The sequence below is a fragment of the Sitophilus oryzae genome, unplaced genomic scaffold (assembly GCF_002938485.1).
Source record: "Sitophilus oryzae breed Bouriz unplaced genomic scaffold, Soryzae_2.0 scaffold_771_pilon_pilon, whole genome shotgun sequence".
Lineage (NCBI taxonomy): Eukaryota > Metazoa > Arthropoda > Insecta > Coleoptera > Curculionidae > Sitophilus > Sitophilus oryzae.
The window spans coordinates 400,926-415,570 of NW_022147386.1; the positions used below are offsets into that span (position 1 = coordinate 400,926).

Consider the following 14,645-nt stretch of genomic DNA (forward strand, 5'->3'; position numbering starts at 1 on the left):
ACATTATTTTATGTACATAATATTTATTTTAAAATTATAGAATATAACAGATTAGGCAACAGGAAATAAACAAGACTTATTATTATTAGTTTATTGTTAATTTGTATCGTATTTGTGAATTAATCTACCACACAGCATTCGCAGTGATCCAGTTTATGTAGGATGTTACTCGTGCGAATACAGAAGGCCATCCATGGGCGCATCCCCATCCACTTCCAAAAGATACAATTCCAATCTATAAATTAATAAATTTATTAATGAGATACACATTAAATTTCCAAATACACCCAGATACAAAAAAACCCAACGGAAATTTTTTCATTAAGTTTTTAAAGTGTTTAGGTTTGGTTTTTAAAGTGTTTTTTACAGCGTTTTGAGATGGAGCGGACCATCCATCGTTTTTTTTCAAGATAGTCGTCGGAGGAAATCATCCGGACGAAGCATATAGGCGAGTATTAGTATATGAGAGAGAGATAGAGAGAGAAATATATACATGAGATACATTAGTATATGACATAAATTAGGATTGACTGACGTATGTCAATTGTTTTTGGTCACTTCCTGTTTCACCGGAAATTACTATTTTTTCATTTTATTCTATAGAAAATGGCACTCTGAATAGAATGAGATTATTGATATGTCAATTTTTGACATTTTCGTCTATGATTTATTTGAAATTGTAACATGCGGAGACGATCAAATCTATTTTTCCAAGGCTCCTTGATTGAAATTAGTATTTTTAACACAGCCATGGCACTCTAGATTAAAATTTAAAATACGATTTCTTTTTAAACGAATATGTCAACAGTTGACATAGAATATTTCATTCTATTCAGAGTGTCATTTCCTATCAAATAAATTAAAAAATATCGAGGGTGTCATTTAAAATTCAAAAGTTGTAGCTATTTTCGGTGAAACAGGAAGTGACCAAAAACAATTGAATACGTCAATCAATCCTAATTTATGTCATATACTAACACACCAAATCTCGTTTTTCTATCTAAAAAAATAAAAAAAAGTTATGGGGCTGAGCCACTTTTGAGACGCACCCGGTATATTTATATACAGTTTGTTAAAAGAATCAAGAAAATAGGTCTAATAAATAGGTAACCATTTTTCCGTTGCGTTTTTTTTTGCATCTGAGTGTATAACTGTCAATTAACAAAAGCGACAGCGACTTCTTTTTATTTTCCAAGATGTCAGTTCCCCTTGCAACAAATATTTCCGTGCAACCAGACTGTTGCACTTTTGTAAACAACAATTTTCTCTTTGCAAGATCTATTATCATTAGTTTTACTGCTATTCTTAGTACTATCAGAATTTTACCTGTGTTCTGTTAACGACCAAAGGTCCACCAGAATCACCATTGCAGGTTCCTCTGCCATTCAACCCTGAGAGACAAATGTGCGTTGGAGAAACAATGCCAAAATAGGCCAATCTGCAGGGGTAATTGCTAATGATCTCGTTGGTTACTTCCCTCAAAATAGGAGAAATGCTGTTGGAACTGTCAGATGGTCTACCCCAACCGCTTACCAGAACAGTTTCCCCGATGTAGCTGTCGGTAAGCTGAGTAGGCAAATCAACAATACCGATTCTGTCTAAAACACATAAAGTATTCTGTATATTCTTCTCAGCAATAGAAGTTTAAATTGTTAAATTATCACAATAACGCTAATTGGAGGCTAGCAGGACTAAACAACATTGATAGAGGAACATTAGGGGGCGGTTACCCAGGATGCGAAATTCTATGAAAAATTGTTCGTACGTAAATAATTGTTCTATGTAAATTTTCGTAAAATTTAATACATAATTTGACATGGGTACGGTTACATTGTTGTTACCTATTTGTAGGGCTTTTAAATACGACTAATATTTTATTTTTATTCATACCAGTAGGATTCATTTTGAAGTGAAAGGATTCATTTTGAAGTCTTTACGCGCGCTGGGAATAAAAATTGAAGGCCGTGACACACGAGCGCGAGACGAAAAGTGGTAGGACGCGTACCAAAGAATATTCTTTCCGCGTACGGCTTAAAAATACGTAGTGACGCGACGTGTACAGGGTGTCCCACTAAGAATAGCTCTCGGCTGTATCTCGGAAAGTATTAGCCGTAGCGGCTGCGGAAAAAACGAGGGGTGTCTCACTAAAGGAATTACATGTACATTTTCTTGGCAGTCACTGGTAGTCATTGGCAGTCTTATGGCAGTCATTCGCCTATAATAATTACATGGCAGTCATAGGCAGTCTTCTTCATAGTCATTGGCAGTCGCTTAGCAGTGGAAGGATATTTTGGCTGTACGTGTACATTTTTTACCCGAGTGAGACACCCCTCGGGAAAAAAATAGTTATAACTAAAGAGGCTATGGGAAATTGCTGGAAATTATTTTCAAGTTTGTAGAACGACCGCTAGGGGGCGCAACTGCAACAAAAAATAAGAAATGGAGTTTTTACACAATTTTGCCTAGATAAGGTGTACTATAAGTAACAGCTTCATAATCTTCAGTAAATTTTGAATATTTTTTGTTAGAGCCATTTTCCCTTATCTACCAAAATAAAGTGGTGGGGTAAGGTTAGATCTGTTTTTATTTGAATATTAATAACTCTGGACTGGATGATCGGAATCCAAAAAGCGAGGGCTCTTTTAAAAGTTTTTTAGTCTTCTTTAGTAAAAAAATCTTTTACTCTATATTGTACCATATAAATAACAATAATAAGCTTTTGAACGTAGACGCTAGGGGGCGTTGTCTTACAATTTAACAAACATAGCGTTTTTTTCAAAGAAATTAAATGCAATAGTATGTGTAATTCTAGCTGATAGTAAAGAGTAGTAAAAGCTTAAAAAATCAGCGAAAACCGCATCTTGGTATCTTTTTTCAAACCGAAGATATTAGGAAAATTATAATAAATACCAAAAAATAAGCTCTTAATTACCTTATTTTTACAATATAGTATCAGTAGCCCTCTTGATTAGGCCAATTCTAACAAAAATAAGATAGAAACAGTTAGTTTATTTTAAAATCGACGATATACCAGAATATCATAATATCAGATGTATTAATATCTAATAATTAAGATATTAATAATAGTGAACAAGAAACGATGATTCAGTGAAGTCATAGTAGGCTTTGGAAAAAAGTTGCTTTTGACGTACCTAATAGTATAAACGTCAAATTGTTATTAGATCAACATTTTGATAGTCCAGCGTTTTTTATCTTTTGATTGCTTTTTCAAAATGCCCGAACAACTTCAAATAATAAAGGCATTTTGAAAAAGCATTTAAAAGATAAAAAAACGCTGCTAAGACTATCAAAATGTTGATCTAATAACAATTTGACGTTTATACTATTACGCGAAAAGCAACTTTTTTCCAAAGCCTACCATGACTTCAATGAAACATCGTTTCTTGTTCACTATTATTAATATCTTAATTATTAGATATTAATACATCTGGTATTATGGTATTCTGGAATTTCGTCGATTTTAAAATAAACTAACTGTTTCTATCTTATTTTTTTGTTGGATTCTGATCATCCAGTCCGGAGTTATTAACATTTAAATAAAGATAGATCTAACCTTCCTCCACCACTTTATTTTAGCAGATAGGGGGAAAATGGTTTTAACAAAAAAAAATCTAAAATTTACTGAAGATTATAAAGTTATTATTTATAGTACCCATTATCTAGGCAAAATTCTGTAAAAAATATATTTTCTTATTTTCCATAGCAGTTGCACCACCTAGCGGCCGTTTTACAAACTTGAAAATAATTTCCAGCAATTTCCCATAGCCTCTTTAGTTATAAATATTTTTTTCCGTAAGCCCTACGGCTAAGACTTTCCGAGATACCTACAGCCGAGAGCTATTCTTAGTGGGATACCCGGTATTTGTAAGCAGTCCACATGTTTATAAAAAATATTGACATTTTAACATAAATTTAAATAATACACGGTGTCCCAGAAATAAGTGCAAGTATTTTAACTAGTAGTATAGTTCAACCCCAGAAACACGCCTATGAGTTTTTCTTCGCGAAAAAAAATTTGGAAAAAGTTAGTTATTAGTTAAAAAATATAATTTCTTGATAATATGGTAACATAGGTAGTAGATTAAATTTACAAGAAAGAAAATCCAGAAAAGATCCAGTGGTTCTCACAATTTTAGCAAAAAATCGTTTTTTTGGAAACTTTCAAAGTAAAATAACTACGTCATTTTGGACTTTTGATTTGAAAAACGATAAAGAGAACATATGTTTCCTTTATCCAGATCTATCACCCCTTAAAATACTTGCACTTATTTAAGGGACACCCCATATAATTACATAAGGTATGACTTTAAAATCCTTTTATATTATTTGGAACGTTTGAAGTTGTTTAAAAAGGTATTTGTGGTGTTTGGAAAAAAATAGCATGTTCTATGCGGAGTAAAAATTACTTTTTGTGCCTCGTCTGTATGTCGTACAGCCTCACCACAAAGTGTAATTTTTACTCCTAATAAAACAATATACTATTATAGTTCCTTTTTGGCGACGTAAGGTTTTTGTCCGGATTTCAGTTTCATTAGTCCGGATTTTGTTCAGATTTCTGAGTTCACTTGTCCGGAATTTCCAAAAGCCTTTATGGAAACCCTACCTTGTATTGACGCCAAGCTACGCCTCTAGTAGAAACCATAGAATTAATGCACCGTAGAAACAAATTATTGTCGTGCGAATTTGCATTCAATGTAACCGCCGCCTTAAGTACCATACCTGATAGAGTTATAGGTTCGTTCAAAATAATTAAGGCAATATCGTGAAGCAAAATATTTCTTTGCCATAAAGGATGTAAAATGATGTTGCTTGAAGCGATCTGTGTGGCATTCTCGCTTGCTAGTGGTGGCATATTGTGGGCACCAAAGAACATAGTAACCACAGCATTATTGCTAAAAAATATTTTAAAAACAATTTTCTATCATTAAAAACGACGAGATGACGATTTTATTTTTAAGGTTAAATTTTTTGGTATGTATGTGTGTTTCTTACCCATCAACGCAATGAGCTGCTGTCAGTACCGTACGTGTGCTGATCAGTGAACCACCGCAAAAACCGAGACTTAAACCAACAGCTATATACAGACCTACCTAAAAATAATAATTTCATTTAGCTATCGCATTTTCATGCAATGTAACATACTTATTTCAGCAATATTTTATTAAAGGAACTATAAACAAAACAAAGAAATGAAAATTTGAAATAACTGATGGAGAATAGGGTTTCCGGAATCGGGGATGTTTTTTGGAACCAGGAATTTCGGTACTGTGCCTCTTACAGGGGTGGATGGGGAAGTGGAAACCGGCCTGGGAAAAACAGGCAACCGGCCCAAATCCACAAAAACAAAATGACCATAACGAAGAAACATATTTTATTTATTAATATTGTCTTGATCAAAATTTTCGTAAAGACCAATATTGGGTCGGACATCTGAATTTTTACTACAAAATGACTCAGTTTTACAGGGTTCTACTGCTTTATTCCCATTACCGATAACGGTAATTTGATCTTGAATAGGCTACGATTTTGAGAAACTTTAAGACTTGACCTGATTCATTCAGTTCAGCTGACCCAATCCTCTGTGAAATACATACATTACTTTTAGCTCTTCGGGTATATACTTTCTTACACATTGTAGAAAGTAGAAAATTCTCTCTTTTCTGCTACAGCAGCAGCCTCGTCGTGTTTACGTGTTTTTAACTGAATGAATCGCGGTCGCCATTAAAACTGCAGCATTTTTTAGGTTATTATATAGTTTTTATCACGAAACTTTTCCTCTATACTTTTCTACATTTGGCATCTTGTATGATAATGCCATGACTCAAACGACAAAAAAAACTAGGCATTACCTAGGCAGTGGATATAAATGTGTTCTGATGTATGCTATGTTACAGTCCATAATAAGAATATTTGGATTTTCGAGACATATATGTTCCCGTCATCCTTCGTGGAACATATGGCTTCTAAGAGATGTTTCCATCTGAACCTATTCTGAGCTGTCTGTTTGATCTCTCCCCATGTTTTCCCGATCTCTTGGGCTTCAGAGGTTACTGTTCTTCTCCAGGTATTCCTTGGTCTTCCCCTGGCACGTCTTCCCTGTGGATCCCATTCAAGTGTGGCATTCATTTTGTGATGTTCTTCTCTACAGTTCTTCGTTATTAATTTGATTGGGCCAGAAAATTCTCAATATTCTTCGAAGACACTTGTTAACAAACACCTGTAGGCGATCCATGAGACCACGCGTAACCTTCCATGTTTCACATCCATAAAGCAAAATAGATTTGACATTGCTATTGAAGAGCTGGACTTTAGTTTTTTTGCTATATATAGAGGAGTTCCACACAGGTGTAAGCATGCCAAAAGCTCTTTGTGCCTTCAAAATCCTTTCCTCTACATCTTTCTCTGTCCCCCATCGCTGTGAACCATACTTCCTAGGTACTGAAATTCATCAACTCTTTCGATGGCTCAGTTGGAGAGGTATAGATCTTGGTTGTTGGGAGTAGTTGACCTCATTTCTTTGGTTTTCGCCACGTTGATTTAAAGACCGACATTATTAGCTTCCTCTTGGAGTCTAAGAAGTTTTTGAGACATATCCGAATGTGAATGGGAAAAGATGCATAGATCGTCTGCGTAGTCCAGGTCTTCTAGCCTGCTTAAGAGTCCCCATTGTATCCCTAGTGGTTCTTTAAATGCACTATTTAGTGCTACATCCAGAACGATGTTAAAGAGTAGCGGCGAAAGTATACAGCCCTGTTTTACACCTACTACAATTGAAATTTTCTCCCCCACTTAACCTTTATGTAATACACAGCTTGTAGCATCATGAAAAGCATTTTAATCATGCGGATTATTTTTTCGGGTATTCCTTTTTCTCTCAAAGCTTTCCGGATAGCTATGTGTTTTAGAGTATCGAATGATCTTTGAAAATCCACGAACACCATGTATAATGGCGATCTGAACTCTTGAGATTGCTCTATTATTATGCTGAGAGTATTAATTTGGTCGATACATGATCTTTGAGGCCTAAAGCCTGCTTGTTCTTTTCTCAAAGTCGGTTCATGGGCATCTGATATTCTTTTTTGGATGACTATAGCAATTATCTTGTTAATGGTGTTAAGTAAGGTAATGCCTCGCCAATTCTTACACTGGGATAAGTCGCCCTTCGAGACATACTAATAATTTATTATCTAATCTAGTTTAAACCTTATTTAACTCTTCTCTGCTGTCTCAGTAATTTTTAGCAAATTCATTTTAGCAACATTTTAAACAACAATTTAGACTTAGCTTTTAGTTCTCCGATTTGGCTTTTAGTCCGGCCCCAATTCAAACCAAGCATAGATATGTTTTCTCCGTCAACCGCAGAGTTCGCGTCAAATTCGTCTGCCTTTTTACAAAGGGGAGCTGGAAAAATATTGCACCGAGGCTCCCATTTGTCAATCTACGCTACCGTATTCTTGGTATACATATAGATCGAGACTATTTAAATTTACTTAATGCTATCCATTCTTTTTTTTGTGCTGCCAGTCAATCATATTTATTAGCTATTAATAAAAGAATAATGGGTAAAACTATACAGGGTGATTCTTAAATAAGTGCAAATATTTTCAGGGGTGGTATATTTCAACCCCAGGAACACGTCTATGAGTTTCTTTGCAAAAAAAGATTCGAGCATTTTCTTTTAAATTTTCCTGTATATTTTAGAAAACTTTTTAGAACTTCCTGTTCACCGCAAATTTTCCTACGGTAGAGTTTCTTAATCTCTGATATTACGGCACTAAAAGAGATGCAAATACCGAAAAATTGAGGTGGCTCAAATTTTTTTAAAAATAAATCTATCTTTTTTTAAATTTCTAATCATTAATAACTCGATTGGACTTATTTGAAACTCGGTAAAGAGAATATATTATGTTTATTTTATTGAGCAACCCTGAAAATATTTGCACTTATTGACTCACCTTGTATAATAAAAATTTTCAAACCGAACAAACAACAGATGATTATTAAAATTATAAGTGTCCCAGCGAAAGACATTTTTTTACAATAGTGTTTTACAAATTGGTGTTTATGTTTAAAAGCAACTGACGATTATACTGATGCAAATTGATCAGTTAGTTATGGAGTCGCTAAGGATCTTGCGTCACTTTAGTTTAAGATTAACCATTTAATTTTTGCTAATCCAATCTTTATTTGAGCTCTGATCGGGACCGGCCCACCGGCCCATCTTTTCACTGGCCCACCGAGAATTTTCCCGTTTTCCCATATGACCCATCCACCCCTGGCCCCTTAGGAACCAGGATTTCCTGTTTTTTTTTCGTTACTTTTGGGTACTAATTAATTTTTGTTCAATGATGAAGCGGTTTATCAATCAGAAAGCAAGGGATGGGTTTCCAAAGAAAAATTATAAAAAAATAAAATATCATTAATATTATTAATAATTAATTATAGAAACTTTAAAAGAGAACAGTAGCCAGCAATACTACTTATTTAGAACAGTTTGATTTCGATGACTAGAAAGTATCAAAAAACGTTTTCACCTAACAAAAAATAATTTTTAATTGTTGAGTCCCGCAACAATCGGGTAATAATTTGGAAGACCGGTTTTATGATGGCTAAAAATATCCGGGAATTCCCGGTGCTTTCAAAATCGGGATTTCCCGGTTCTGGACCCTCGGTTCTAAACTCTAATCGGAAGTATTAATTAGAGTATTAATTAGGATTTTTGGAACCGGAGCTTTTTGTCGGAACCGGAAATTTCGATACCATGCCTCTAAGGAACTAGAATTTCGCGGTTTTGTCGGTACTTGCGGTTTTCGGTACTAGCAAATTTTTGTTCAATTATTGTGCAGTTCGTCAATCAATAAGCAAGGGATGGTTTTCAAAAGTAAAACCGATAAAAAATTAAGTTTTAAATGAAAATTATATCAAATTATTAAGTAATCATATCATGAGAAAAATACACAAAGGAATAAAACACAAATGAATACAAGCGAAGGAAAAACCAGATAGGTAACTTAAAATTTGCATCATACAAAATAAACCAACCTAAATTTGACAAAAAAAAAACTTCAATAACTGATAATAAACATTATAGAAACTTCACAAAAGTAAGAACAGTAAGATATCGCATACTTATTTAAAAGAATTTAATTTCGACCGCTAGAAAATATCAAATGGACTTTCCCATGTAATAAAAAATATTTTTTAATTATTGTTACCGACTCCCGAAATTACCGAAAGATTTGATTTTTTAAAGATCTTTTCTTTGTTCTTTGTCTGTATCAGAGATTCTATCTCTAGATAAAAGCAAAAAAATGTTCAAGAGCTCTGTAAGATATGAAAAAAATATTTTAATTTATAACACAAAGAATTTTCAAGAACAAATTAAAAAAATAATGTTGGTTTGGAAATTACGATTCATGACATTCCTCATATAATTTTACATATAAAATGATAGCGATCTTCATTTCACAGCCATCGCTGACGCGTGTTTTTTTTCGATCATATTGTATTTGTATTATTTGTAAGTCTAAAGATAATATTTGAATTGTCATTATTTCTTATCAACACTGCAGTAAATTGGTCCGAATTTTACACGATAATCTAAAAATTAAAAAAAATAATTAGCAATAAATACTGCTATGACATATCAGTAACAGATTAACATCGTATAAGTAGTAAATATTTCAAAGACAATTGGACAAATTAACCAGCAATAAAACTGTACCCTAATATTGTTGCCCTTATTGTTGATATAGTTACTTAGCTATATAATCTGCTATACTCGTACAGTTATTAAATCATATTAAATTTTAAGGATTTAATTCAGAAAAATACATACAACATTTAATTTAAAATCCAATCAGTTATTATATTTTTCATATTTCTAACTCAGTAGTATTTTTAAGTTGTTATTGTATATAGGGTGAGTCTTAAACAAGTGCAAATATTTTTAGAGGTAGTATATTTCGACCTTAAAAACATCATTATGAGTTTTTTCTCGCAATTTTTTCGGAATATTTTGGAATTTTTTTTAGTTTTTAATTAAAAACATAACTTCTTGATAATATGTCAATAGGTACTTAGTAGATTAAATTTGCAAGAAAGCAAAATTCCAGTGGTTCTCAAAATTTAATAAAAAAAATCATTGGCATTTTTTTAGGAAAAAAACGATATACAGGGCGAGTCTTAAATAAGTGCAGATATTTTCAGGGTTGGTAGATCTCGATAAAAGAAGCATATTTTCTCTTTACCGTTTTTCAAATAAGTCCAAAATAACCAAGTTACTCAAGTTTGGAAATTTCCAAAAAAAATATTTGTTGCTTAAATTTTGAGAATCCCTGGATCTTTTCTGGGTTTTCTTTCTTGCAAATTTAATCTACTACATTTGTTGCCATATTATCAAGAAATTATGTTTTTTAACTAAAAAAATTCAAATTTACCAAAAAATTTTATTGCGAAAAAAACTAGTATAATCGTGTTTCTGGGGTCGAATTATACTACCCCTAAAAATATTTGCACTTATTTAAGACTCAACCTGTAAAACTATTAGACTGAACTGCATTTTCTTTAAACTTATAAAACGGGAAGAAAATTGTGTATAACAATATGAAAAGACCTTCGAAAACCTTAATCATTGAAACAAATAGGAGTCATATTTTTTTCAAACTATAGCTAAAGTAATTTCCAAAAGTATCATATCAAAATAAGATTGCATGTATGTATGTACGTGTACAATATAAACGAAAACAAAACGGCGTCAGCGATGGCTATGAAATGAAGGTCGCTGTCATTTTATATGTAAATTTATATGGGAAATATCATCGATTGTCATTTCCCAGCCAACTGGATGCCGTTATTTTTTCATCACACGGTGTTGGCACTTTTTTGGAAAAACGGCGTCAGCGGTGGCTATGAAATGAAGATCGCTGTCATTTTATATGTAAACTTATATGGGGAATATCATCGATCTTCATTTCCAAGCCAACTGGTCGTCGTTTTTTTTTTTCGATCATACGGTAGGAAGTGGCAAGTAAGGTTTATAAAGGGCCGTTTAAAGGTCATTTAGACCTTCAGATAATTCGACGATAATATGATCTTTTAACCAAAATTATGCTTATAATTACTAATCACTCCCAATTTTATTAAAGGTACCTGTACCGAAATACCCATCGAAAAAATAACGGCGTCCAAAAGGTTTGGCAATGTCAATCATCAATGATGTTCCCCATATAATTTTACATTCGCACCAATTTATTTCTTAGCCACCGCCAGGGGTGCAAGTAGACACAGACTTTTATTTTTTTTTTTTTGGTTAGGGTTACCAGATAAAAACGTGTCCCAAGGATAAACCTTCCAAAAAAATCCGTACAAAATCCGAACTTCTAATTTTTTTAGCAAAGTATCATTTTATGTCGCAGATTTAAGTCGCCGACTTTTTTTCATTTTTCGCTTGAGGAGCGGTACATCAAAGAAAAATCGTGTCGACGATAATGTTTACAAACATGTCGAAAGACGTCTCCACCGAATCAACTCCTATCAGTATCTTTATCGGGTATATTTTGCCATTTGTACTCGTGTAGTTCACAAGGCCAGAAGTTTGTTTTTGATTCTGTTGCTAAAAATAAATTTACTTCTTATTTCATTGTGGAGCGGATTTAAGTCATCTGTACAAAGATCAGTGAGCAAGTCACTATCACTATATAAATTTCTCTTCCGGAAACTAGGACGTATCCAAAAGCGACGTTGCCGTCTGGCTTGCGACGACGCTCATTTCGCAAAATAATTAGGAATGCGGCTGAGATTATAATTACATCCTCGTCGTTCCACATGTTGATAAACACTAAATAAAATTTCGCTCTTTAGTCGAAAAATGAAGTCGAGCAACAATATTTCTTTGGTAGGTACGATCTACATTTCTTGACAATATTTATGAAAATAGTAACAAAAGTTGATGACAATGTCGCCGACAAATGTTGCTTTGGTGGAGACCCGGCGTTACTAATCTAAAGCCAGATCTCCACTATAGAAACATTTGTCGGCGACTGTGTCGCCGACTAGTAAGTGTTGTCGACAATGTTGCTGACAATTCAGTAAAGTCGTCGACATATTTAATCGCAGATTTAAGTCGCCGACTTTATTTCATGTTTCGCTTGAGGAGCGGTACATCAATAGAAAAATCGTGTGGACAACAATGTTTACAAACATGTCGAAAGACGTCTCCACCGAATCAACTCCTATCAGTAACTTTATCGGGTATATTTTGCCACTTGTACTTGTGTAGTTCACAAGGCCAGAAGTTTGTTTTTGATTCTGTTGCTAAAATTAAATTTGGTATGGAGTGGAGCGATGATAAAACAATAAATCTGATTGAAAAATATCAAGCCCACCCCCAACTTTGGGACACTAAGCATACTTGGTATAAGATCAGAAATAGAAAGTATGATGCCTGAAATGATATGCTAAGATTATAATTAGATCCTCGTCGTTTCACATGTTGATAAACACTAAATAAACTTTCGCTCTTTAGTCGAAAAATGAAGGCGAGCAACAATATTTCTTTGGTAGGTACGATCTACATTTCTCGACAATATTTATGAAAATAGTAACAAAAGTTGATGACAATGTCGACGACATATGTTGCTTTGGTGGAGACCCGGCTTAAGAACAAAACACAACTATTTTTAATTATGAACAAAAAAAAATAAGAAAAATCATGGTAGTATCATCATATTGCAGTAAATACCGAATTCTATGAATGAAACCAAACTAAAAACTAAACAAACAACGCAAACAGCTCGAGCGCTTCGAACCGCCCGCGCCGCGCCGCGCCGTACCGCCGTAAAGTATGCTCGCATGGCTCTGAAGCGCTTCTTTGACAGTCTTTGATATATGTAGTTACTATGGTAGTTACCGCGACAGAGTCGAACAGTCGAAGAACAGTCGAAACCACAGACCACGTCGAAACATACATTTTATCTAAGCATTTTATGTGATCGGAAGCACGTGGAGCACCGCGAGCGCTGCGAACATCTCGCTCCGACTGTTTGGTAGTTTTTCGTGTTTCACGTGTTCTTTGGCCTACTCGCGAGCAATGTGGACGCACCTTTAGAGTTCGGAATAGTGTTGTCAGAATTGAAGGATTTCCCTCAATATGAAGGATTTTACAGTCAACTTTCGTCGAATGAAGGGCTGAAGGATTTTTATCCAAAATGATGAATATGAAGGTTTTTGGCAGTTTTGCAAAATAAAAATGTAGTAGAAGAATATATGGTTTTTCCTACATCTGTTTTTTTCACTTTAACGGTGTTTAATTAAGGATTTAAAGCGATGTTGCTGTCAAAAAGTCCGCAATTTTAGAAATATTTTTACATTTAACAAAAAATTATTAGATACATTTTTATATTTCAACACATCTTATTCCACACGTACCATAACTAAACCAAAGTTCTTGATATTGAAAAGAAAGAAATATGTAAACGGAAAACATATCTAATAAGTCAGCTGATCATGGCGTCTTGTATGCTTAATTATTCTCGGTTCAGGCATTCATTATAAGCAATATTTTTTTTTGAAACATTCTTTATAATACTGCTGTCGAGTATCTATCACAGCATTTTTGATCGTGTTATTATTCATATTACCAGAAATAAATAATAAAAGTTTCTCCTAATTATAAAATAGGTAAAATAGCGAAATTAGGCAATTTTTTCACAAGATCTGGAATTTTTGATAAAGTTGAAGGAATCTGAAGGTTTTTTAAGGCTCTGTTGAAGGATTTCGGTCCGAAAATTTCTGGCAACACTGGGTGGAAGTTACTTTTGGTGTTACAACAGCAAAATAAAACACTTTAATTCACCTCAATGCACCAAAAAACATTATTTTTGAAATGGACGCACATCATCAACAGATGCTTCAAACTTTTGCAAGCAGTCTTAATAATCTGCTGATGATGCTAACATGGTTAGCGAAACGCGCGTCAATCAGTGCGTGGATTGTGGTGAATTAATGTTTTATTTTGCTGTAGTTGTATTTATTAATAATTCATTATTTTTATTAATAAGAATATTTAAAAATATGAGATATTAACCTGGTAATTTCTGGAATTTGGTACAGCTTCTTCACCACCGACTATGCGCGTATCCGCATCTTCCATCTTCAAGAAGGGAAATTGCTTTTGGACATCTGGATCATTTTCCAAATACAGAGGGGTGGCTTTCTTAAAATCTTCATAAGTCTAAAAAAAGTTTTTTTTTCTATATTATGTATTTATTTAACTTTTAAAAACTATATTACTAGCTCTTCTGCACAGAATGCTGCTGCAACCAAGCAAGATATCAAAAAAACTGTCTTCCACATGTTGAAGCACTATTGAGACTGGTCCTGATGTATAAAATAAAAGTTTATATAAACCTAAATAACTTAATCTCTTAATCCCAATATATTAACAATAAAACAATAATGACAATTTTATTGTTTGTTGTATTAACTAAAACCTCTTAACTGTAGTACCTTATTTAGTAGCATCAAATTTTGACTATCAAAAATTTACAACTAGGTATTGCCGTGTTCGGTGAAATATGAAGGCTTCTATAAAAGTTGGAAAACAATAATTAGTTTGCTTATTT

At 33.6% G+C, this 14,645-nt stretch overlaps 1 protein-coding gene across 1 annotated transcript; it reads right to left on the bottom strand.

The window, feature by feature from the left end:
• Nucleotides 1-3: 3 nt before the first annotated feature.
• On the bottom strand, nucleotides 4-14,418 carry LOC115888498 (brachyurin-like). Its single transcript, XM_030908249.1, has 6 exons — nucleotides 14,314-14,418; nucleotides 14,108-14,254; nucleotides 5,014-5,111; nucleotides 4,741-4,913; nucleotides 1,327-1,598; nucleotides 4-235 (listed from the first exon to the last, which is right to left on the bottom strand). The coding sequence occupies exons 1-6, from the start codon at nucleotides 14,374-14,376 to the stop codon at nucleotides 125-127; spliced, it is 864 nt and encodes a 287-aa protein (XP_030764109.1). The 5' UTR covers nucleotides 14,377-14,418; the 3' UTR covers nucleotides 4-124.
• Nucleotides 14,419-14,645: the final 227 nt, after the last annotated feature.

Coding starts and splice junctions, on each gene's coding strand:
- LOC115888498 (XM_030908249.1), bottom strand. CDS start 14,376: ATGTGGAAGACAGTTTTTTTGATATCTTGCTTGGTTGCAGCAGCATTC. Junction 5,112..14,107: donor CAAATTCCAGAAATTACCAG/GTTAATATCTCA, acceptor TATTATTTTTAG/GTAGGTCTGTATATAGCTGT. Junction 4,914..5,013: donor GCAGCTCATTGCGTTGATGG/GTAAGAAACACA, acceptor AATATTTTTTAG/CAATAATGCTGTGGTTACTA.